Below are 25,525 nucleotides of genomic sequence, written 5' to 3'. Positions count from 1 at the left end.
TAAACATGAAATACATACATATAAATGCACTACACAGAAATGGAAGTGTAAAGCAAGAATAAAATACAGTAATCTCTCACTTATCTGGTGAACAGATCCAGTTGATGGTGGAAAGGGCTGATATTTGGATAAGGCAATGTCTTACACTTAGGACTAACTTAAACCTTGACTTAATTGTGCTGTTTTACTTAGCCCATCATATGCAAATGAACACAGTTAAAGAAACTCAAATTCACATAAACAGGAACAATATTACTCCTTAGTACGAACACATTTTACTTGAAATAGACCAATAGATACTTAATTTTAGGAAGAAAAATATATCGCTTGAGAAACTTGTTTTGTTGATAATCAAATTGTTTAGTCTGTTATATAATCTTTAAAGTATTCATAGATGATGTTAAATTGTATGTTGGAGAATTGTCCACTTAAGTACTGTGCTGTACATTTTGACTAAAATGAAGAACATTAAACTTAAAAATATTGTTGAAACCCACACGTAATATTGCGCTCCATATCGTGAAATTTAAAGTAATTTTTGGCTTTATGCACACATTATTAATTATAAAACTCAAATCTAAAATGTTTAGGTCAAGCACAAGTTTCCTTAATGTTACACGCAAGCTAAAAGCCATACTGTCAAAAGTACATGTAATAGTTTCTGTTTTGAAATGCTTAATTAAATATGAAACTACACAAGTGACAGTTTATGGAGTGTAGCCAAGGGTTTTTTCCTTATAAAAACCTTTGTTCATAACTTGTCAAAGCATAGCCTATTCATGCAGAAATATATATGTAAAAAAAAAAACAATAAACAAAACAGTAGTTGTTAGGTAAACATACTGTACAGTATTGACAAGTTTACAGTACTGCAAAACTTCAATAGCAGATACTCTATGGCTGTAAATACATATGTAAAGTAACAAAAAAGAAAAAACATTTCATACTTCCCCTTCCCGCATCAAACTGCAAAACCAGTAATATAACTTACTCTTTTCCCTCCTCGAACCCTCGGATATCATTAATGTAAATACATTTGTATCAAGCCAGTCGGCATATGTACATAACTGAACAAGCTTGCCTGGCAGAAAGGGTAAATGCGACAGTACTTTTGAAACCACTCAAATGTTTCAGCATTTACTTTTGTGCACATTTTAGGTAGATGTGCTTATTATAAAGCCTATACCTTTCACTGAATGAAAGGTTAGAGAGGATATGGAAACTGGGTAATTGAGAGACTGCTGTATGTATATTTGCCAAGATTTTTTCATAGGGTTTCTTGAACAGGATCAAGCTTTTGGTAGCGCATGATTTCAGTATTCCTCGTTTTTGTCTTTTGTTGATGCCTATACATAAAATTCCCTTACTTTATATGATAATCATCATAAGCACACATCTTTGATAACTTCACCATCCTTTACATAGTACAGCTTATGATATTCATCTCGACTGGAGGTGAAGTCTTAAATGTGTTATATCTTCCTACATTTACCCTTGAACCCTATTGAGGCATACAGTCATACATATACACATACAGGGTTGTTTATTATTGACATGTAAATAATTCTGTAAACAATTTAACTCTGGATTACAGCTATAAGACTGTAGTTTACTATATTAAGATTTGAATGCCATGGTTTGAAATATCTTTTTTAAACTAAGATATGTTTGCTTTGAGATTCCAAGTGAGCTTCCACACAAATAATATTTCCACTTTTGATAACAACTACAATTTTGCCCTGTAGAGAATTTTTATTACTCTTAGTCATTAATTTCATAGTTTGCTGTAATATTTCAACTTTAAATTTTAGAGAAAGTAGTAGTTTTTATCAAAATTTTTGAGTGAAACACTTCAAACCAGGCCTAGATTTCTGTTACTCAATAGATGGTTTTAGAAGGGCAAAGAGCAACATGAAAACTATGATTATTAGACAAAGTTTGGCATTGTTTTTGGAATACAGGGGCACTTCATTGTATCGGATGTTGTTACTTAATGGAAAGTTATGAAAACTGAAGTCGTAAAAAAAATGGATTTTTTTAAAACAAAAATCTGATTAAAGTAAGGTGTAGTGGATGATGAAATAGACATGCCTATGTACACTTACGTGGGTTCCTTTGTTAAGTATAGTTAACCCCTCATGCTCTGAGCAGCGCTGTGAGTACCCAGTAATTTTTATTTTTAGTTTTATGCAGCATAAGGAACTTTCTTCTCCGTTTCAAAAATCACACTGTATTTCTGTTTCACACAAGTTTTGTGATTTTTAAGAATATTTTCTACAACTTCTATCATGAATGTGTCAAGCTTTCAACCTACATATTGTTACTGTAAACTTTAAATTACGCTAAAAAAAAAATTATTTTTTATTGGAATTGTCTCATTATCTTAAATAATTTTTTTTCCCTATAAAAATTGTACACTATGTTGCTTTAACAGAAATTTACCTGGTATATTTTGTTATATGAATGTTGGCTATAAATTATTTCATACCTTGTAAGCAGGTAAGCATATGTACTGTGGATAAAATTTCATATCATAGTAATGATAATTTTTGGCATGGATACATAGACATTTTGAAATAAATCTCTAGTTCAGTAAATGAAAAGTACAGAGTAGATTAGACTGGAAATTTCATAGAATTGCTGTATAGGCTATGGATATTGGCTATATTGAATGTTCAAGTGTAGGCTATATAATAGGGTCTTCTTCTTTTGCTCGTTGAATTTAGCGGCTTTTGGAAGCGCAAACTCCTAACATCCGATGAGATGAGGTGCAACTGTAATATCCCTATTGTGTTATGTATTCTTCCTTTTGTTGTCATTTGCTAGAGTAGTTTGTGTAAGGGAAGCTGTCAATATCAATTTATTTTGAATTTTACAAGCTGTCAATACCAGTGAAAAGATATTTTTAAGTTTTTATTTTTACGTTGAGTCTTGATGTGCCATTATAACTCAGTTCTTCTACTTACATGAAAGATTTTTTTCTCCAACATTTATAGTGGTTATAAGACATACTCCCACAATACACAGTAAGTCCCCAAGTCTTTCACATAAAGGTAAATCAATAGTCAGTCAGTACAAATCTTTTGTGAATTGGTTCACTGTAATAACTATAGAATATGAAGCTATTTAATCCATAACAATCCCTTACTCTTTGCTTATTAAAGGAGGGAAAGACTCTTCAAAAATATGAATTATTTGATTAATAAAACATACAAAAAAGGTTTTCATGACAATTATTGAGTCTCAAATTCTTTATATTATTTTAGTGTCATTTATCCATCTTCTTATGCTCTGAGATACATTACTGTATTTCGAGATTTTCTGGTTAATGCAAAATCGAATTAATCAGGCAGAAGACGAGTTTCTAATACTTTTTAGATATTTTCAGCATGTGATGAGAAGGGAGAGATACATTCTCTCAAAGACAGTTAACAAGGAGTGCATGGAGACCAGTGATTAAAAACACATAACTAAGGAGCTGTTTCTTTTGGTATTAGTGGATATAGCTATTGTGTGAAGTAGTGGAGTGGGAGGCCTTCCATAAAGAATAGCTGAGCTGGTAATCCTGTCTCCCAACCAGAGAACTTTTTATTCAAAGGATCAGTACCCTGTAACATCTAGAGGTCCAAGGAAGAGAGAAAATTGGAAATCCAAGGAGGAGAGAAGATTTGAAAGGTACTTTGAAGTCACATCTCTTTTCATCTTCAAGTTAGCCTAATGGTGAAAGGGCCTTGAGCAACAAGAATGAAGGCCTTTACCAAAAAGGAAACTATATTTTCTTTAGGAATGTCTGCTATAGAAGGATTGTCCTGGGAAAGGCTTGAATGAAGAGTGCCAAGGATCCACTCCAGTTTAGAATAATGTGAAATTTAAAGCAGTGTGTTGACTGTTTCCCCACCCAAGGCAAACCTCTGATCAAACTCGGCAAGAACGATGCCAGATATCACTTCCTTGGTAATAGAAGGCTACCTTGGGAGGAAACAATATTATCGTGTTATGTTTTTCTCGGCATCATTATTGAATTTTTATGTAATAGATCACAGAGAGGAGTTGTTGACAGGCACCTTAGTGAGTATACGAATGTGATATCTGGTGTTTACATTCGGATCTTCTCAGACAGTATCATTTGGTTTGTAATACTAGTTACTGTATACAGTAAATTCTAATAGTCATGCTTTCTCCATCATGAGGCTCGGTACTATACAGTATTCTAGAAGTTTTAGTCCAGCTGTGACCAATTTGTGGAATGGTCTTCCTTATTGGGTAGTTGAATCTGTGGAACTTCAAAAGTTCAAACTTGCAACAAATGTCTTAGACATAAGTCTATCTTTATATATAGATGTTTTAATGTTTTTACTGTTCTTAAAATATTTTATTTTAATTGTGGTAAACTTCGGAGAAAGTCCTCTTTGGAATTGAAGCTGAACCTGGCATATCTTTGAATGCAGATAGACGAGGGAAAGGGTTTCCGACGCAGGTAAGAATCGCAAGATTCAAGTTGGTGTTCGGCAATTACTATTGTGAAGCTCGCTACAAGCCCACCTATGGCAGTGCCTGCTAGGTCACCTAGCCTTGTTAGAGAGTGTAGTGCTACACTGTCACCTTTGCATGTGATCACTTCAGTGGCAGTTGAAGACCTTTTGGTCTTGGGATAGGGATCCTCCTGGAATGCTCAGTCCGATGGGTTTGGAGCAGGAAAAAAGATCTGAATTGGTGGATCGTGGTTTCGAATTGTCTCGGAAGGGTAGATATTTTCCCCTCTCAATTTGATGCTCTTCATGGAAGCAACAAAAGAAGGGGATGGGGACTCACCTGTTGCAAGCACATGGCCTCCAGGCTGTGGTCCAAGTCCGATTAGCAATGCTACATGAACTTCCTAGAGTTGAAAGCAATATACCTTGCTTTTCAACATTTCTAACAACTCCTTTTGGGTTACTCGATAGTGTTGAAGTCACAACACTACTATAGGGGCGTAGCAAAACTAGCAAGGAGGTTCTATTTCACGGCAACTATACCAACTAACCGTCGAAATTCTGTGATGAACAGACAATGAAATGTCCCTGTCAGTCCAGTTCATACCCGGCAAAAAGAAAATCTTTGCAGACCATTTGAGCAGGGAACTCTGATAGTTGGCTACAAGGGGTCTTTGGACTCTTGGATGCCAAACAAAGTGATCACTTTGTGGGGTTCACCGACGATAGATCTGTTCCTGATGTCTCTCAACTGGAAGCTTCTGGGCTACTGCTTTTCAGTACCGCACCTGTCGCATTCTGACTTATCCGAGGGTGCTTCCTTTTCTCCACAACTTGGTGCACCAACCACACGCTCAGATTTATCATCAGACAGTGGGATCCCTATGACTTTGCACCTGGAGAGTATCCAGCATCTCTGAGAGGTGTTTGCAACTAATGGGAAAACAAATGTCAAGAGGTTCTCAACCTCTGTCCACCAGGAAAGGTAGGCAATCTGTTGTGGTTAGTGTTGTGGAAGGGGTCTCTCCCCATTCAGAACCAATATATCTAATTGTTGAATTTTTTTCTCTGAGAGACTTTTCCTTAGTTGTAAGTGAGACCACTTCCTTGAAATGTGGTGAAAGTCCCTCTTTTGGAGCAGTTTACAAGCCTTTACACCAGGCTTCATACTTCAATTTCATGTTGAAAATGGTCTTTAATCTCAAGTCATCTCTGCTTAGATGGTAATTTAGTTGCATGGTCTCGCCTACGACGATGCCCATTCAAGGGGAGGGGGGGACAGGTTACTCTACATTCACCTCGTTAGACTCAAATTCCGGCAGTTTCCAATCTTAGGTTCAGTTCATTTCAGATTTCCCTGTCTTAAAACACAGGTCCGTAGACATGTTTTCAATAGGCCCTGTGGTAGCTGCACAGGAAGTGGCATTGCTACATTAGCTCCTCACAGGACTATTAGCAGTCGTTTGGGGGCAGAGGCTACAGTGTTAGTCTTGGATGAATGAAAATGAATGACTGGCCTTTTTTTTTTCTTCATGTCCCCTTCTCTAGGGGCACAGCATCCGAAGACCCTTTCAGGTGTATCTCCTCAAGTGCAGGTATGCCCATGTTGATTGTAGCTGTAGTATATGTTTATAAATTCCCTGTTTGGTAGATCCCCAATCTCCTTAAGAGGGAGAGTTGGGATGTTTGGTCCTCATTATGTATATTCGCAAACCTGTTGATTATACTATACATAGCCCGTAACAATCAGTTACGTTCCTACACTCAAAACCACTTTTGCATGGGCTGTCAACCCACTGGTTTATGGAGTGGCAGGATGATCATCCTTCGCATTATCATTCTCACATGTAGCAATCCTAGGTTTAAAGTTTCAGCCTGGTGAAGGGACTCCCACCAACAGAAGTGCAAGTCTCCTATGTAAAGAAAGTAAGTTTGCATTCTGTGTAGGAACAATGGTAAATTTGGAAGTAATGGTTTGTATTCTTTGTAAGAACAAATGACAAATTTAGAAATACTGTAGCGGTTTATTTTGTGTAAGAACGAATGACAAACTTGGTTTGGAAGTAATGGTTTGTATTGTGTGTAAGAAGAAATAACAAATTTTGAAATACTGTAGTGGTTTATTGTGTAAGAAAGAATGACAAATTTGGTTTGGAAGTAATGGTTTGTAGTCTGTGTAAGAACAAATGACAAAGTTGGAAGTACTGTAGTGGTTTATTCTGTGTAAGAACGAATGACAAATTTGGTTTGGAAGTAATGGTTTGTATCCTGTAAGGGAACAAATGACAAATTTGGAAGTAATTTGTATATTTCCTAACAATACTAACCTAGAATTCTTTACACAGACTTTACCTGCCATCACCTAACCCCTAGTACAGAGTCCCATCTATGATCATAGTGAAGGCATTAGCGAGGTATGGGGGTTGGGTGTTGATCCCTGCTACCACTGGTAACACTGATGGACGACAGCACAGACTGTACTGTTTCAATCCTGAACTTTAACTAACAAACTTGTTCAACAGGAATAGGCAACTGTAAAAGCCTGGATATCCATTTTGAATAACTTGGAGTGCATTTTCCTCTGTTGCATCCATCTTTACCTACAAGTGAGTCGGAACCCGAACAGAACAGGATAAAGGAGGACAGTGATCCAGAAAAAAGATGCAAGTAACCGTCACTTATGATACTCACAACCCAAGTCTTGGCCCTTGTCACGCTGCGCAATGGTGGAACAGACAACCCGCTACTGCTCCTGGCATTGGGAGAGGGAGAAATGCCTGTCCTGGCATTTCCCTCCTTCCCACCACCACCACCACTCCTGAATGGCGTGGGTTTCAGTGCTCAACGAAGTTCATCGTTCCCCCAGAGCCACGGGTCGGGAACTGATCCAGGGTTGTAAGCACAGAGGTGTCAGCAGCATATCAACCCCTTGAGGAGAGAACAGTGGCAGAAGCCTTCCCCAGTTTCTTCTTTGGCATTGCCCAGTAGGACTGATAAATGCCTAGCATGTCCCCTTCAGAGCATAAGCCTGCTACCGCACCGGAGGCCACGATTTACACTCGGCACAAGAGATGTCTGTGAACTGACATACCCCTGACACGAAGAGAGAGGGAGTGAGTCTATGTCCGACTTCGCTATGAAGTGGTTGCAGCACCCACCCTTCTGCCGGCAAACAAGTTTCCTGTTTACGTTTTTCGTTCTATTGTCAACAACCACAAAAGCGATAGAAAAAGTAACCACAGCTTGAAGAGTGGGGTGCCGAGCCTTTGTTCCGCACCCTCACCAGTTGGATAACTGCTCATAAACCTTTTCAACAACCAGTTCCAGCTGATGCTGAAGTAATTGAAGAACGAGAGTTTGTATGTTGCGTAGGAACAAAAAACATAATGAGTATTGCCATTCAAAACCTCATTTGAATCTTGGCATACATAACCCTCATTTGTATGTTGAGGCATATAATAACAAGTCACTCTTGCCTAGGGTTATTACAAATTATCACGTCACTGGTTTGACTGCTCAGCACAGAATGAAGCCCAGTGATCACTGAAGCTGTAAGAGTTTGAAGTGATAAGATTTGTTTGCTAAGCAGAAAGCTCTATGCTTAGAAAAGTTGAGTTACAGTAAAAACACTAAAACCCTACTATTTACCTGAAAACACCTTGGGGAAATTTACGATATAAAATTTACTTTACAAAGGACAATGATAGAATAAAACAAAAGAATATCATTCAATTCACAAAGTTACAACCATCAGTGTAATTAATATTCACAAGGAGAGCTGACATTAACTATGTTTTCTTTGAAGACACGACATTATATAGTTATTCTCTTTGAAACACACAACAAAGAATATACTTTTTATTAAAAACAGCTCAAATAACCCTGTACAGTATGTACACAATGGAAATAAGGCAGTGTTTAAACAAGGAAGGCAAAACTACAGCTAATCTTCATACCACTTTTTACTACTATTTTCTGTATTTACAGCTGTCATCTTTCGCTTGTACGCATTAACCATATCATTGAAAGACCTTTCTTTCCGTAATTCTGCTTGCAAATTTTTAGGGAGAGCCTTTTTCCTCCTACTGTTCTTTGTTTTCGTTGTCTTTACCCCTTCCGCAGGCCTTTTGGCAATAGGCTCTTGTACACTATTGTCGAAGACTCTCAACCTTTTGCGACCTTTTTGTTTATCTTGGTGTTGCTTTTTCAACTGCTTTCTTGTGATCTTACCAGTGGTTCTGTTCTCTCGGACCTAAAAATAAAATACAACATCAATACCCATGGATGGTTTATTTTTTTAAAATTTAAAATAGCTGTACAATAAGAAAATTTTGCTTCCGGTGGACACCTTTTCCTGTTATAATTCAAATTTAATGTGCTACTGACAGCACTACGACCAAAACAAACGACAAATTGGAAGTACAGTAATTTGTATTTTTCCTAATGATACAAACCTGTAGTTAATTAGAGGGATTATAATTTCAGCAAAGCTGGAAGGTATCCACAAGACTTTTAGTGGTGTAAACTACCCTACTTGGGGGGGGGGGGGGGTAGGCCAGGTAGTTGATTACCCCACCCCCACCTGTGTTGCCTCATCACTTTACTTTTGGCTCAGAGAGGGTGGTTGTTTGTCTGTCTCCCCACCCAACTGTTTTACTGTCCTTTGACTTATAGGTACTTTTTTCTTTCACTGTACTTGTCTTTTTATATATATTTAAACATTCTTGTGTATTTATGCATATATTTAAACACACTTTGTTCCAACACGGAGTACTTACCTCGAACTACTTTCTTAGGGGAGTATCTGAGATCTCCTCCCAACCGACCAGAATTTTGTGTAGTTTACCCTACTCCCGTTTTCTATGCGGGGTAACCTCTGGCGGAGTGATACGTGCCACGAGCCGACCCGGGGTCAGAGAGCATGCTTGCTCAGGTCTCGATCTCCAGTAAGTTTTCTGGCCGCGTCGCGATAACATCTCGACGCGCGCTCCTTATCCAGTGCGACCCTTTGTGTCTCACGTGGTCCCATTGTGCTCTTTCCATACTCTTTCCCTGTGTTCCTGTGTCTCGCGGTGCCTTACTAGTGCGTGATGGAGCATCCCCGTTGTTGTCCCGGGCCTATGGCCGGTAAATCGTGTCGCGCTTCTCTTTCGAAGCCTGAAGTCGACCCGCACTCCTTGTGTTCGTCGTGTAGATGCAGCGTATGTTCCCCTACAGCCACGTGTCTGGAGTGTGAGTCCTGGAACGAGGTGCAGTGGGTGCGATATGGCACCAAGAAGAAGAAGGCGTCCAAGAGGTCGCCTAGGAAGCCGAGCGTCTCCTCGCCGCTTACTTCTCCCGATGCTTCGTCAGATAGAGCTTCTCAGCCGCCTTCTCCTACCCAGGGTAGGGGACGAGGCAAGTCAGTTGCGGGGAAGTGGCCCATTGCTCTTCCCCAGGAGTCGGAGATACCCGGTAGTGGGGACGTTTTGTCGGTCCAGGCAAGGGGGGGGGGGGGCCTGGGGGAGGGACTGGAGTGTGTTCGGAGGACGGAGTCCTGGTGCCAGTCTCTTCCGACGGTCCTATGTGGGGGAAGGCAGCTGCAGCCTCTTCCCCCGCTTCATGGGCCTGTATTTCGGGTACGTTTACAGCCGGGGAGACGCCGAGAAGGACTCGCCGCCGTCGGATCCCCTCGCGTGGGCGCCGCCAAGGACGCCCTTCAGGTCGCCCATGAGGCTGGAGGAAGAGTTCGAGGCCTGGTTCCCCAGCAAGAAGTTGCCTCGCTCTCCCCCAGTGCCTTCAGCAACGCTCCCTCCCGTCTTCCTGGAGCCTTCGTCGCCTACGGATCGACACGTGGCACCACCAGCAACGCGGGACGACTCGGAACCTTCGGTGCGGTTTTACAGGTCTTCGGGCTCCTTGTTCGAGTCATACTCTCACTCCTCGGAGGATGGAGCTCCGACCAAAGGAGAAGACGAGACAGGTCCCGCAGGAGGAGGTCCCGTTCCCGCTCCAGATCTCGCCACGCCAGGAGGCACGCTAGATCCCCCAGGAGGCACGCTAAATCCCCCAGGAGGAAGTACAGAAGAAGCCGCTCCCCTAGGGAGGAATGGGTGCGTGTCTCCATCCCGCGCAGCCACCTCCTGGGAGCTTCAGCAGTTCCGGGTACCTCTGGCTGGCTCCCAAGGGCTCGTTCTCCCACCACAAAGTAGCAGGTCTGAGCGTCGGAGGGAGTCCTCACTTCAGGCCCCAGGAGACAGGTATAAGTCCGCGAAGGTTCCAGCTCCATCCGCCCAGCGGAGAGAATCGCCCCTTCAGCCTGGTAGCCGTGTCCCAGCCTCCAAGTCTTTGACAAACCGGCAGGAACGCGAGAGACATCGAGCAGCCACGAGGAAGCCCGCAGCAGCCTGGTCCCCCGTGGGGAGAGAGAAGCCCAGGGCGGAGGCCTCCGTCCCAGCGGCGATGCCCGTCCTCCATCCAGAACCGCGACAAAAAGATGCCTCCTCCACAAGCGGCACCCTCTGTCGGAGGTGTCCCTTCTCAGACAGAGGAACATTCGACGGAGGGCCTAGGAGACGGCGCGGAAGGGTCAGCGGCCGAGGTCTCAGCATACAGGAAGGTTATAGCTCTCATTAGACGGCACCACAGGCTGGACGAGACGAAGCCCGCCACAGACGAAGACTGGCTCTCGGGCCTCAGCAGATTGGTCGATACCCCCGTGCAGCAGAGGCCCTCACTGGCTCTTCCCCTGGCTAGAGACGTTAGGCTGGGCATGGCGCATATCGAGAAGATAGTGGCCAGCCATGCGGATGCCCCCAAGAGTCAGAGCGCCTCCAAGCTCCTCCAGGGTCTCAAGACCCAGAAGCGTTTCTACCTCCCTGAAGGGAGCCGTGCGGGTCCCTGTACAGTAGAACCTGCAGTCGCCATCCTAGGTCAGGGGGCCGCAGAAGAGAGAGCGTCCGCCGCCAGTTTGCTTCTCTCCGTCGGAGACCTCCATGATGGAGAATTTGGCCATGGACCTGGTCTACGTCTCGTAAACGTCATGGCTAGATTGGTGGGCCTGCACCCTGGTGGCCTTTAAGGCCTCACACGACCTCTCAGTTCCGGAGAACCAGACATTGCTGACGGAGCTGATTAGCTCAGGGGTAAGGCCCTCAAGTTCCTGTCCTACCAGTTCCTCTCACAGGCGGCGGCCAATTGGGTTCTTCGAAAAAGGGACACAGTTCTCAGCAAATTGGTCAGGAGGCTTTCGGACAGTGAAGCGAGGGCCCTTAGGAACTTACCCCTGTGGGGTGAGTCAGTGTTCCCTCTGCAGGCGGTGGAGGAGACGGTAGAGAGGGTCAGGAAACTGAAGGATGCAGGAGAGCCCAGACCCCCTCCAACAAGACCTGCCCATAGAAGACCATCTTCCGACGTCTCTCTCCCTCCCCGCGCCTCACCCAGCCAACCCAGAAGGGACGCCCCGACTACGGCCTGGCCCCAGTCTTCGCAGCTCCCCCCGTAGAGGAGCTCCGACTTCGCAGTCAGCCTTCAGGCCTTCCTATTCGGGCTCCAGGAGAGGACGTTCAGGCCGCGCCTCTTGAAGGAGGTAGGAAGAGAGGCCCCCTACTCCTGCCGATGCCTCAGGTGGGGGGATGCCTCAAACGATCTTGGCAAGCACGGCGGGACCACAGAGCGGATCCGTGGACCGTAGCTGTACTAAAGGAAGGGTACAGGCTGCCCTTCCTAGCGGACCCCCCCACCTCTGATCCCAGATCAACAGGCGGAGAGGTTGGCACCCAAGGACCCCTTGAGAGTAGCAGCATTGCAGGAAGAAGTCTCGGCAATGCTGGCGACAGGGGCAGTAGAGCCAGTCAAGAACCCAGGTCCAGGTTTCTACAGCAGGCTCTTCCTGGTGGAGAAAGCGACAGAGGGCTGGAGACCAGTCATAGACCTCTCAGCCCTCAACAAATTCGTGTGCAAGACCAACTTCAAGATGGACACTCCGAAGTCGGTCCTAGCGGCCTTGAGGGAGGAGGACTTCATGATGTCCATAGACCTCAAGGACGCCTACTTCCAGGTCCTGTCCATCCCTCCAGCAGGAAGTACCTAAGGGTGAAATGGGATACTCAAACGTTGCAGTTCAAGACCCTCTGCTTTGGACTGTCGACAGCTCCTCAGGTCTTCACGAGGATCTTCGCAACAGTTTCAGCCTGGGCACACGAACAGGGCATCCGCCTGATTCGGTACCTGGACGACTGGTTGTTGCTTTCAGCCTCAGAGGAAGTACTGAGAGAGCAAGGCGCGAAGCTCCTGCAGTTCTGCAACGTCTTGGGTATCATCATCAACCTGGTAGATCTCAAAGAGTTGTTGTTGATGGGCACCATAGTGAGTATAGGAATGTGATATCCGGTGTTCCACAGGGTAGTGTTCTTGGCCCATTACTTTTCATACTATATACACATGACATATGGTTTGGCCTAGAAAATAAGCTTGTTGCATATGCAGATGATGCTACTCTCTTTGCATCAATTCCATCCCCTGAATGTAGATCTGGGGTTGGTGAATCCCTTAATAGAGATTTAGCTAAAATTAGTGCATGGTGCAAATTATGGGGTATGAAGTTGAATCCTAACAAAACTCAAAGTATGATTGTAAGTAGGTCAAGGACGGTGGCTCCTCAACATCCGGATCTCAGTATTGATAATGTTTCTTTAAATTTGTATGACTCTTTCAAAATTTTAGGCGTGATTCTTGACAGCAAATTTACTTTTGAGAAACATATAAGGTCTGTGTCTTCTTCAATTGCACAAAAAATTGGCTTATTGAGAAAGTCTTTTAAGATATTCGGTGATCAATCTATTCTGAAGAAATGTTTTAATTCTTTTATTCTACCTTGTTTTGAGTATTGTTCTCCTGTCTGGTCTTCAGCTGCTGATTCTCATCTTAATTTGTTGGACAGAAACTTACGGTCTATTAAATTTCTTATTCCTGATCTAGATATTAATCTCTGGCACCGTCGATCAATTAGTTCATTATGCATGTTGCATAAGATTTTTCATAACTCTGACCATCCTTTACATTCAGATCTCCCTGGACAATTCTATCCTGTTCGTAATACTAGGCAGGCAGTTAATTCTAATAGCCAGGCCTTCTCCATCATAAGACTCAATACTACGCAGTACTCTAGAAGTTTTATTCCAGCTGTTACCAAGTTGTGGAATGATCTTCCTAATCGGGTTGTTGAATCAGTAGAACTTCAAAAGTTCAAAGTTGGAGCAAATGCTTTTTTGTTGACCAGGCGGACATGAGTCTTTTTATAGTTTATATATGACATATTTGTTGTTGATGTTGTTAATAGTTTATATATGATATCTCTTTTGACATTACTTTTTTTAGAATGATTTATTGTTAATTTGTTCTCTTCAGTTATTTATTTCCTTATTTCCTTTCCTCACTGGGCTATTTTTCCTTGTTGGAGCCCCTGGGCTTATAGCATCTTGCTTTTCCAATTAGGGTTGTAGCTTGGATAGTAATAATAATAATAATAATAATACCCTCCACCAGGATGACCTACCTTGGAATGGTCCTAGACTCCCGGTTGGCGAGAGCCTTCCCCTCCGCAGAGAGACTGGACAACCTGGAACAGATACTCCGGCCCTTCCTATTGGGCCAGCCCAGGAGAGCCAACGACTGGCAAAGACTGATAGGCCACCTCGTGTCGTTGGAGAAGTTAGTCCCCCAGGGGAGGCTCAAAGTCAGGGAGTGCAGTGTAACCTGAAGGAGCTCTGGAACCAGGGGGACTCCCCGTACAAGATAGTCCCGGTGTCCCCTGACGAAGGAAGTCCTGGAGTGGTGGCACGTCAGATCGAACACCCTCAAGGGAATGCCCTTCGAAGCCGACCCTCCGGAGATGCTTCTGTTCACGGACGCGTCCAAGGAGGGTTGGGGTGCCCACCTCCTCGACAAGACAGCAAAAGGGAAATGGGAAGGCGAGGAGATGAGCCTGCACATAAACGTGCTAGAGATGATGGCAGTACAAAGGGCGTACCTAGAGTTTGTCCATCTGCTCCGGGGAAACACCGTGGCACTGATGTGCGACAACGCCACGGTGGTGGCCTACGTGAAAAAGCAAGGAGGACTGAAGTCGAAGGAACTGTGCAGTCTCACGATGGAGTTCCTAGAATGGGCCATAGTAGAGCAAATAAAAATCTCAGCCAGGTTCATTCCGGGGAAGAGAAGTGGAAAAGTCCCTCATTCTGAAGTGGGGCCTGCCACGAGACTGAACGCACAGCTCCCCGTGTTTTGTTCTCCTGTGCCAGATCCAGCAGCAGCGTTCAAGGACGCCTTCCAACACCCTTGGGACAACCTCAACGTTTACGCCTTCCCTCTCTTCGGGATGCTCAGACAGGTCCTCAACAGGGTGTGACGGCCGGACAACCTGTGGATGACTTTGGTAGCGCCCTGGTGGCCGGAGAGAGAGTGGTTCGCGGATCTAAAGGAACTGGCGCGCCTTCCACCTTGGCCTCTTCCGGACAGACCAGACCTTCTCCGGCAGCATCACTTCCAAAGGTTCCACGAAAACCCTTGGTCCCTCCGCCTTCACGCGTGGAGGTTATCGAGCGTCTTCTGAGGAAGGAAGGATATTCATCGAGGACGGCATCGAGGATGTCAGGGTACCTGAGACGTTCGTCAGTCGCGGTATACCAGGCGAAGTGGGCTACCTTCACTAAGTGGTGCTCCTCGAAGAACATCAGGCCGTTAGGGGCCTCTATTCACGAGATAGCAGACTTCCTGGTCTATCTCAGGGACGAGGTGGGCACGTCCATCCCAACCATCAAAGGAGTCCGGGCAGCCCTGGGACAAGTCTTCCTCCTGAAGGGCATCGACTTAGGGGCCTCCAGACATATCTCGATGCTCATCAAAAGCTTCGAGCAGCCGTGCCCCCCGGCCACTAGAGTACTGAAGATGCTTTCGGAACCTCCCTTCGAGCCCCTCAAGGACATCTCAGACAAGGAGCTCACCCTCAAAACAGTCTTTCTGTGCTCTGGCATCAGCAAAATGAGTAGGTGAGATTCATGGGCTGTCTCACAAGGTCTCACACTCGAAGGGATGGCGAGAAGCTACCTTCAGATTCTTACCCTCCTTCGTAGCCAAGACTTAGAATCCAGCTGTTTGGGACCCCAAGTTTGAAGGATTCTCAGTGCCAGCTATCACTTGTTTGGACAACCCGAGGGACTTGCTTCTGTGTCCAGTCAGGGCGGTACGAAAGTACCTCGAGAGGACGGCCAAACTTCACCCCGAAACCAAGAGTCTGTTCGTCTCCTCGGGACTGGTAAAGAAGCCAGTCTCCAAAAATACGATCTCCTGGCTACGGCAGGTGATCGTGAGGGCCTACAGTAGTGCAGGGGTTCCTCTTCCGGGAAAGCCTAGACCCCACGACATTAGAGGACTAAGTACTTCGTTGGCCTTTGAGAAGAACATGGCAGTGGGCCAAATCCTGAGGGCAGGTACATGGTCTAGTCAGTCAACCTTCACAGCTCACTACTTAAAGGATTGTTCGAGGAGGTCCCTGGACGGATTCTCTTTCGGTCCCATCATTTCCGCGCTCCAAAAGATTTAAAGGTGTAGCCCCGGGAAAACCACAGGCAGTAAGTCCAAGAGACACAGGTTCCTTCCTTACCCCTCTTTTCCCCTATTACCTTCCCTGAAATGACCCTAAAATCCTCTAACTGCCATGGGATACACTGTCAGTAGAAGAATGCGTTACCCCGCATAGAAAACGGGAGTAGGATAAACACCACAAAATTCCCCTAAGAAAGTAGTTCGAGGTAAGTACTGTTAGGAAAAATACAAATTGCTTAAAATTTGTGATTTTATCATCACAGTGTGAATGTTGCTGTTTTTGTGTTAATGGAACGCGGCATTCCCTGAGGAAGGAGAAATTCTCTCTTATGGCCTCTTCTCCTTTGATTCTGGATAACCCGTAGGCTAGTGGCCTGCCCCATTTCTCATAGTACAGGTAGCCGGCCTTTGCAGCAGGGAGTCGCTTCGTGTAAATAGTCCTTTAGGATGTTGTCGTCGCTCTCTCCCTGCGAGTTCATCAGAGGGAAGACCACTTGCGGCCTACCAAGAGCTTGACTTCGATCTTCCTCCTCTTTGCTGACACCACCGCTTTCCCTCATTACGTTGGGCAGCAGCAGATCCTGTGCTTCTTGGGGAACGCCTTCCCTGCCCGCAGGTTAGGCTGTTCTCCAGAGAGATTCTTCTTCAGCCATTTAAATTTAAATAAAATTATTTTAATCTCACTTTTCTACAGCACCATTGATGCCACTCTCCTTTGTTTCGTGATAGCACCCTGGCAAACGGAGTGCCTAGTATTTAGTTTGTTCCAGTGTCTCTCAGGGGACACCTTTTCTGTCCGCGGGTTAGGTTGTCCTCCCGATGGTGTGTGTGTGTGTATGTTTTTTTTTTTTTGTTAAATTGGATGATCGTATGCAGTCTCCACTGCCTTCACCCACACCAGCAGCAGTCCCAGACCACCGGAGCAATGGCTGTTTAGATCTTCTCGGAGTTCTCCAAGCAACACTCTATGTCGACAGTTGGAACTCGTTACAGGGAAGCAGAAAGTGCTGCATGCAGGTTTGCCTTAAGGTGTTGGAAATTTCCCTTCCGAGGGAAAGTCCCTCCACTTGCTGCGGATCGGCAATCTTCTTTCTTCCAGGGAGAATTGCCGACAGTGGCAGCAGAAGTTGGTCGTCTTTTCACGTCCATGGGAGATACTTCCTTCACCTGTTCAGCCCCCCCCCCCCATTCCTGACGTTCTTTGGATAACCATTTGGGGGGGGGGTCTGGGATGCAGAGAACAAGCTTTGGCTTTGTTCTTAGGCAACACTCAATGTCAATCTATTTATTTGAGCTAGAGCTTGTTTGCTGTCTGGGGGTTCACCTCTAGGTGTTGGAATTTCCCCTTCAAAGGGAGTCCCTCCACCAGCCTCTGATCGGTAATCTTCCTCCTTGCAGGGGAATTGCTGACGGGCAGCAGATGTTGGTTGCCTTTCACTTCCGCAGGAGAGTCTTTCTTCACCTGTTCAGTCTCCCCTTCAGGGGATTCCTTCGGTGGTAAATTGGATTCGTCCATTCCCTGCTCTTTCCTATTAGGGAACAGACCTGGTCGCCCAGCTCTTATCTCGTCCTGCGGACTCTTCTCTTCAGCAAGACTCATCTTACCCTGCAGACCTGTCAAACCCAGCTGACTCGTTTCGCCTCACCCAGCCCTGCTGCAGCTACACATGATCACCCACGATCATCCTTCAGCTCGGGACTGCAGACGTTTGCCAGCTTGTAATCATCACTCGTCGGCTTGCCGGCTTGTGATCATCACTCTCCAGCTCGCCATTCACCTGCTTGCTGTTCGCCAGCTCGTGATCGTCAGCTGGCCTGTATGTCTCCTAGCTGTTTGCCGGCTTGTGATCATCACTCGCTAGTTCGCCATTCGCCCGTTTGTGATCGTCACTCTCCAGCTCACCGTTCACCAGCTCATGATAGTCAATCGCCGTTCGCCCGTCAATCTCCAGCTCGTGATTGTCGCTCACCATTCGCCAACTGGATGTTCGTCAGTTCACCGACCGCCAGCACGTGATTGTCACTCGCTTACTCAGGATCATCACTGGTCAGCTCTCTTCTACATTACTGTTTTGTACCAGCAATCACTTTCAGCTCCTAACAGTTTTCCTCTAGCTTCTTTTCCTTCTGAGATAAAGCTGGTCTCTGTGACGATCTGTTCTGGCTGAGACATTAACTTCAAACAAGCATCCTGCTCTTCTCGGTGATTGGAGAGTATCCTCATCTAGATGACATGGATCGTCTTCCCCTAGTTTCTTCAGGTTGCACTACTTCGGTGGCTCTTCACGAGCAGTGGAAGGAGTTTAACACATTCCCTTCTTGGAATCTAACCTAGTACTCCATCGACAGCCAGGGTAAAGCACAAGTGTTAACCTTGGCACTTAATACCCCACTCACCTCTTGGAACTTTATTGTTTTCACGCAGGCAGGGTTTTTGGGTTCCCAATGTTTTTATCTTCTCCGAACTTTGAAGAGCCCTTGTACATGATTGGCAGGCTTCTGTATCAACTCTCCAGTCCTTAACACGTCGCGGATATTCGTCCCTCACGAATTTTTTTTTCTTCACTCCATGATCTTCACTAAGACATGCGCTAGTTGCGCAAGCGCCCGCAAGTAGAACACAATGCTACACAAAGGTTGCCCCCAAACAGAAGTCTTCCGACCTATCACCTCCGTCACCTTACGGTGCATCAGAGCAAATCTTGTGAGCATAATCCTTTAGGGTTATTGGCTTCTCTTCTCTACACAAGTTTGACAGTTCTTGCAGCCAATTTCTTTGGATCTGCTCCTTGGCTCTTCATACCTGCTTCAGGAGACATAACTGCGTGGGGTTATTTTCCCTTTCATTCCCTTGGTTCTACGGGTTTGAATTCAGCACTGGCTTACAATACGGCTACAGCAACTTAGTTACAAGGATTCTTCCAGCTAAGTTATGCAACGGGGGATCTGGTCAGCCCTTGGAGTGGCTGTCGGCATCTCTTCTTGCTCTCTATCTCCGTTGGCCTAAACTCCCTCGGATCTGTGTCTGAGCATTTTCAGCCTCCATCAGCGGAATCCTTCCCCGGAGAGGCATATACAACCAACCTTTACCTTGAACTCGGTCTTGTTCGTCAACCATCGGACTATGATACTCTTCTGCCGCCTGAGTTCTCCTGTCGGCCGATATTTTTTTCGTAGGATAGCTCCCTTTCTCGTCTCGAGTGAAGTTTTTCCAATAGTGGATAATCCCTTCCTACGAGCTAGGAGTACGCACCTCTTTTCGGCAAGGACAGAGAATCCGCAGCCTGGCTATAAGAGCATACACTTCTGTCTCTTCCACCCACCTATTGAGGTGTGAGGGCGGTTTTCTCTTTAATCTTCGCGATCTGAACATCCGGTCGGACAACCAACGTTGTTCGTCAAGATATCTCAGAGCTTCTATAGTCAGTTCTTCCTATGGAAGTCTCCAGTTTTATCCTCTCCTCTGAGAACAAGTTTGTTCATCAAACTCTATCCGGTGAGAAGACTTCCTGTGCATCTTCAACCCCTAGGACTTAAATTCCTTGTTTTTTTATCTTCAAGGAAGCTTTATTCGTTCATACAGGCATTCCATGTCAAGGTTTAATGCTTCAGTTTCGATAGCATTTCAGGGTTTCACAAGGGTTTTTACCCTAGTGTCAACCTGGTCCTACAGGATCTGCCGATTCCAGCTAGCACCAGAACAATCTCCTTAACTAAAGGACGAGGGTTTGTATGCCGCGTAGGAACAAATAAACTTCTGATCAAAATAAAGACCGAATAAAACCAAATACAAATATTTTTTAATGAAGTATAATTATTCTCTCATATTTGCTCATTTGAAAACCATAGTTATTTAAATAATTATTTTGTTGAATATCCGGGTGTCAGAAGAATTGTATCATTTGAATTAGAAAAAATAATAAACAAAAAGACAACTGATTAGATTAAATAGAGATCAGCATATAAAGGTACATACCTTAGGTCCTATATTGGTTGGCAAAGCGTTCTTGACCCCGACTGAAGGATCAGATTTAGAACCCATGAAAGATGCCTTTTCCATCCATCCATCATTGTTTTCACCATCCTGGCTTTTCTTTCCTGAAATAAATAACAATGCTAAGTAAAAAAAAATCTGTGCAATATAATAATCATTGGCCTTTTACACCTTCGTGCTTCAATATATTTATACAGTCAAGAGTAAGAAAGAACGACTCCTTGTCAATAACAAGATTCAATACAAATTCTACTTGTGTATAAACTTTCACCTTTAAATGTTGTAAATTGAAATATTTTTTCCAACTTCCTTCAAGCAATTACATCATGTAATAGGTCAAAACATCTACATCATTGACCAAATAATTAACACCAAGGATTTTGACGAAGTGGTTGGTACTAAAGTCATAATCACTACTTGAACTTGAAATATTTACTTCTCACTGTGGAATATCTTTTCATCCAAATATAAAAAAAATTTTTAAGTCATTTGTATTTTTCCCAACTATACAAACCTGTTGAGGCCCCTGGCGTCAATTGGCGTAGGAGATGATGACGATACAAACCTCAGAACTTTAATGGAAGTATGACTTCAGCAAAGCTGGAATACAGCTGTTAGACTTTTTACAAGTCAGTCATAGTTGGTCACTAGATGGCTAGGAATGTCCACCCACCTGACAGGCAGACCAACCTGTATTTTGACCATCGGCTTAGGTGCTTGCAGGGTGGTTAAGGTGGGCCGTGTAACTTAAAGGTCTCAGGTTTAACCAGTTAAGAAAAATGAAATTATTCAAAAATTTGTGATTTGTTCCTAATCCTCATACAAGTTAATATATTGACCTTTAATAGGAGACTTTTGCTAAGGAGGGAGGAAGTCCTTAAGACTAAAACTGGCTTGGTAAAATGACCTGGGAAATGTCAATTAACTTTGGTCCCATGGAGGAGTGAAAGTCATGGCTCGTATCAACTCCGTAACTTCCTGTGCAATAGGATGCAACAATAGTCAGGGTAACTCATTACCATAAATAGTCAGTCAATAAAGATTCTATATCCCACAGGATATGCTGTCCAGAGTATAGGGATTACATGATTAATGTGTATACAACAGGTCTATTGTTTCCCTTGTTTGGAGGATGAAAGAAATATTGTACTCCATATACAATTCAAAATTGTGAAGAAAGTCGCTTTGGTGCATAACTTAATTGCATCTAACGTCTGGTCAGTTGCATAATACCAGAATTGGGAATGCTCGGTGGGAGTAACTAAATTAACCAGTTAAGAACTATTAATATTAATTTTAGAATGAAAATTCCATATTAATAAACATTACCTCAGGATAATTTATCTAGCCTGATTATCCCCACTGACAAGGAGGAGTGAATAGGAAGAATTTCCCCTTTTTAGAATAGGAGGTAACAAAGTAAGAAAACACTGAACCTAAACAATTTGCCAGATACAAGGCAGACTGCACACTGAAAAGTCAAAGAAAAATTAAAGGTCAGTCCAGACAGTGATAGAACAATCACTTGAAAGAAGGACACTCGTCCGCCAACCTTTCCGAGGAAACAATAAAATATCCCAGCTTATTGCATCATACCAACTACGAACCTAAAGGCGCCGAGAGAAAATATACTACTCATTGCTAAAGGGAGGTCCGAAGACAACACCGGAGAAAAGCCAGATGACAGCCGGAGAGAAGCAAATGAGACTCTCACGACAAATGAAGACGACCCCTTCTTGCCAACTAGGCCTACCTCTCTTCCTCGCATAAGAATGAGACCCGCAGGAAGGCAACATAAAAAACCAAAACATTGGTCAAGACTACTAGAGCCGAACAAAATCTCACAAAGAGTGTGCAGAGGGTGAAAGACTGAAGAGAGACTCAAACGGAAAATTCAGCTCTTGGGGGGAAAAACAAAAATCATCTTTGTAATCCACATAAGACCGAAGACAAGCAGCCAAGAATCAATCTCGATTCTGGCATTAAGAGAAGCCCTTCGTCGCAGCAGACACCAATCAAGAAAGGATATAAAATAAAGGAAGCCTAAATGTCCTGTCAGGGGATCCATAACATACTGTATACAAACAGAATTGGAACGGTCGCTGACCAGAAAACACTAAAAAATACAGAAAAAACCCTGAAAATTACATAATAGGAGGGAAAAACATGGTTGGCAACTCCATCTACCTGAGAAATACTCACTCTCTTGCTGGAACAGTGTTAGGTGAAGTGGGGGGGAGGGGGGAACTAAACACAACAAAATTTTCTAACAAAAATGCAAGAAAAGAATCAACAATCAAGAGAGGAATGCAGCAGCACATTTATGCCCACCACAGCCAAAAGACAAAAGGAGCTAGTCTGTGACAGGTGATTGGGTAGGGTATCCCCTTCACACCACTTATCTTTAACCAATTAAGATTGTAACAATTCAATGGCTGTTCCAGTAATGCTAAATTTTTTTTATGCACACACAATCTAATCTTCATTGTACTGTAAGTGAGAAGACAGATTAGGAGAAGAAACAGAATGAGTAAGGGATAAGAAGAATAAAAAAAACAACCAAACCTTGACTGTTGGAAAGGCCGCTAGAAGTAATTTCAACAGATTCTATCATCTTTCAAGATTCAATTTTCTTTTTTATCCCTCAGCCTTAGAAGGACGGATATCTACATATCTGAATGCCATATACTGGACACTCATACTCCTACTACTTTTTACACTAAAAACTTGGCCTCTAAAGTCAGCATATGAGTGCAGATCACACAAAGACAGGTGTTATAATTTCCTACACAATAACTTCCTTTAGAATCGAAAGGTATACCTAAAAAATAAGACAATTTAATATTCATGAAATATACTAGTCTCAAAGGCATTATGTAGGATGATCCCTAAAATACTGTCACAAATACATGCGCTCAGCAGAAAGTTTGTTCATTGTACCGCGATAAGCAAATAAAAGTTGACAGACTCCTGGCATCAAGGAAGAGAAACGAAAGCGAGAGGCTGGCCAAATCCCAGGAATAAATTTCATGTTCCATTTTTCTTGTCTTGAAGTACACAGCACATGAATATTAGGAGAGATTCAATGAAATAATAGCAATACTGTAAAGAACAAAAACAATGTTCATAAACCTATTTACCTTTTTTCATATATTTTACTTTATTAAATGCAGCATTCTTCTCTTTGCTTTTTTCCAACCTTTTCTCACGTGCTCGAAGAATTTCCAGGTTTTCCATGGAAAATTCAATGATTGGCCTCTGAAAAAAAAAAGAAAAATGAAAAATCATCCATCTGCAAAAACATATAAAGTTGCCAGCTTAAAGACCTCTAAATAAAACAATTTTTTTTTTTTTTATCAGCTTTTATCATGCCTTGTCTCCTTTGTGTAATAGTTTTCTGTCCTTTATATTTGGTGTTATCTAGTATCTATGAATCATTTCATGTGATACAAAGTCAATTCTTAATCAATATTACCTACTTCAAATACAATAAACTTACTCTATTCTTGGTGAAAATATTTGGATTGTTGTTTAGTTTCCGAAGGGCAGCTAATGCGTGTTCATGTTCAGTATATGAAACAAATCCATACCCACGACTTTTAGGTTTTCCATCGTTACCGATTTCACGAAGGTTTCTCATAATTCGGGCCTTGAGAAAGGGGAGAAGAAAAATATTACTTATATACCATTAAATATTAACACATCTATTCACAATAAAGTGTATCATATTAATTAAAAAGCTTTAAACTGACCTTATATTAAACTTAATTCCACCTGATATCAAAAGATACTCAGAGGCCATATTCAAATGTACTCTTCATGTAGGGCACTGGTTTTCACTCTTCAGAATTAATTCAATTGAAATATTTCTATTCGAAAGTACAGTTTATGCCGATTAAATAAAATTTCACTACACAAGTTATATTGCAAGTAAGATAGATCAAGACAAAATATTTTTTGTATTAAAAAAGAGAGAGAGAGAGAGAGAGAGAGAGAGAGAGAGAGAGAGAGAGAGAGAGAGAGAGAGAGAGAGAGAGAGAGAGAGAGAGAGAGAGAGAGAATATTTCAACTTTTGATAATTCTTGTAATATGATATTTTAATTATAAAATAAATTTTTGAATATACTTACCCGGTGAATATATGATAGCTGCTACTCTGCGGCTCGACAGAAAACACACTCAAAAAACTCGCGAGCGATCGCTATGAAGGTTGCGGGTGTGCCCACCAGCGCCAACTGTCGGCCAGATACCACTCTTGCATGTAAACAATTCTTCTCGTCCCGCTGCGTCTCTATTAGGGGGGAAGGGAGGGTCATTTAATTTATATATTCACCGGGTAAGTATATTCAAAAATTTATTTTATAATTAAAATATCATTTTTAAATATTTAACTTAGCCGGTGAATATATAATAGCTGATTCACACCCAAGGCGGTGGGTAGAGACCAGAGTTAATTAAGTTTACAGCGTATAAGCTAAGAGTTTTTTCATTTTGACAGTTATCAATATAACAAAACCAAAATATATAGGTACCTGGTAAGGAAGTTGACTTAGACGATTACTCTACCTTGTAAGTCTGTCTTCCTCACGGAGCCCAGCGATCCTCTTAGGATGCTGAAAGACTCCCAGGAGCTGAAGTATCAAGGGTTGCAACCCATACAACAGGACCTCATCAAACCCCTAATCTGGGCGCTCTCAAGAAATGACTTTGACCACCCGCCAAATCAACCAGGATGCGAAAGGCTTCTTAGCCTTCCGAACAACCCATAAAACAATATTAAAAACATTTCAAGAGACAGATTAAAAGGATATTGGAATTAGGGAAGTGTAGTGGTAGAACCCTCGCCCACTACTGCACTCGCTGCAACGAATGGACCCAGTGTGTAGCAGTCCTCGTAAAGAGTCTGGACATCTTTTAAGTAAAATGACGCGAACACTGACTTGCTTCTCCAAAAAGTCGCGTCCATAATACTTTGCAGAGATTTATTTTGCTTGAAGGCCACGGAGGTTGCTATATCTCTAACTTCGTGCGTCTTAACCTTAAGCAAACATCGGTCTTTCTCATTCAAGTGAGAATGAGCTTCTCGTATTATTAAAAAAATCTGATAAAATATGACAAAGCATTCTTTGACATAGGCAATGAAGGTTTCTTAACTGAGCACCATAATGCCTCAGATTTCCCTCGTAATGACTTAGTACGAGCTAAATCGAACTTAAGAGCTCTAACAGGACATAATACTCTTTCCAGTTCGTTGCCTACGATCTCTGATAAGCAAGGAATATCAAAAGATTTAGGCCAAGGACGAGAAGGCAGTTCATTTTTGGCCAGGAAACCAAGTTGAAGTAAACAAGTGGCTTTTTTCTGTAGAAAAGCCGATGTTCTTACTGAAGGCATGAAGTTCACTGACCCTTTTAGCCGAAGCCAAGCACACTAGGAAAAGTGTCTTGAGGGTGAGATCCTTCAGGGAGGCTGAATG

General features: G+C 43.3%; 1 protein-coding gene across 1 annotated transcript in view; it reads right to left on the bottom strand.

Annotated features, from left to right (window-relative positions):
• Positions 1–8,186: 8,186 nt before the first annotated feature.
• The window catches only part of LOC137624575 (RNA-binding protein 28), a 59,986-nt gene continuing 42,647 nt past the window's right edge, over positions 8,187–25,525 (bottom strand). Inside the window, exons 8-11 of the mRNA XM_068355510.1 lie at positions 23,549–23,698; positions 23,190–23,307; positions 20,032–20,153; positions 8,187–8,724 (exon numbers count right to left, since the gene is read on the bottom strand). Coding sequence (XP_068211611.1) covers positions 8,416–8,724; positions 20,032–20,153; positions 23,190–23,307; positions 23,549–23,698 — 699 coding nt within the window. The 3' untranslated portion in view covers positions 8,187–8,415. The remainder of the gene's footprint in view (positions 8,725–20,031; positions 20,154–23,189; positions 23,308–23,548; positions 23,699–25,525) is intronic.

This window comes from Palaemon carinicauda, chromosome 31 (genome assembly GCF_036898095.1).
Source record: "Palaemon carinicauda isolate YSFRI2023 chromosome 31, ASM3689809v2, whole genome shotgun sequence".
Lineage (NCBI taxonomy): Eukaryota > Metazoa > Arthropoda > Malacostraca > Decapoda > Palaemonidae > Palaemon > Palaemon carinicauda.
This window is presented reverse-complemented; position numbering and strand designations above follow the sequence as displayed.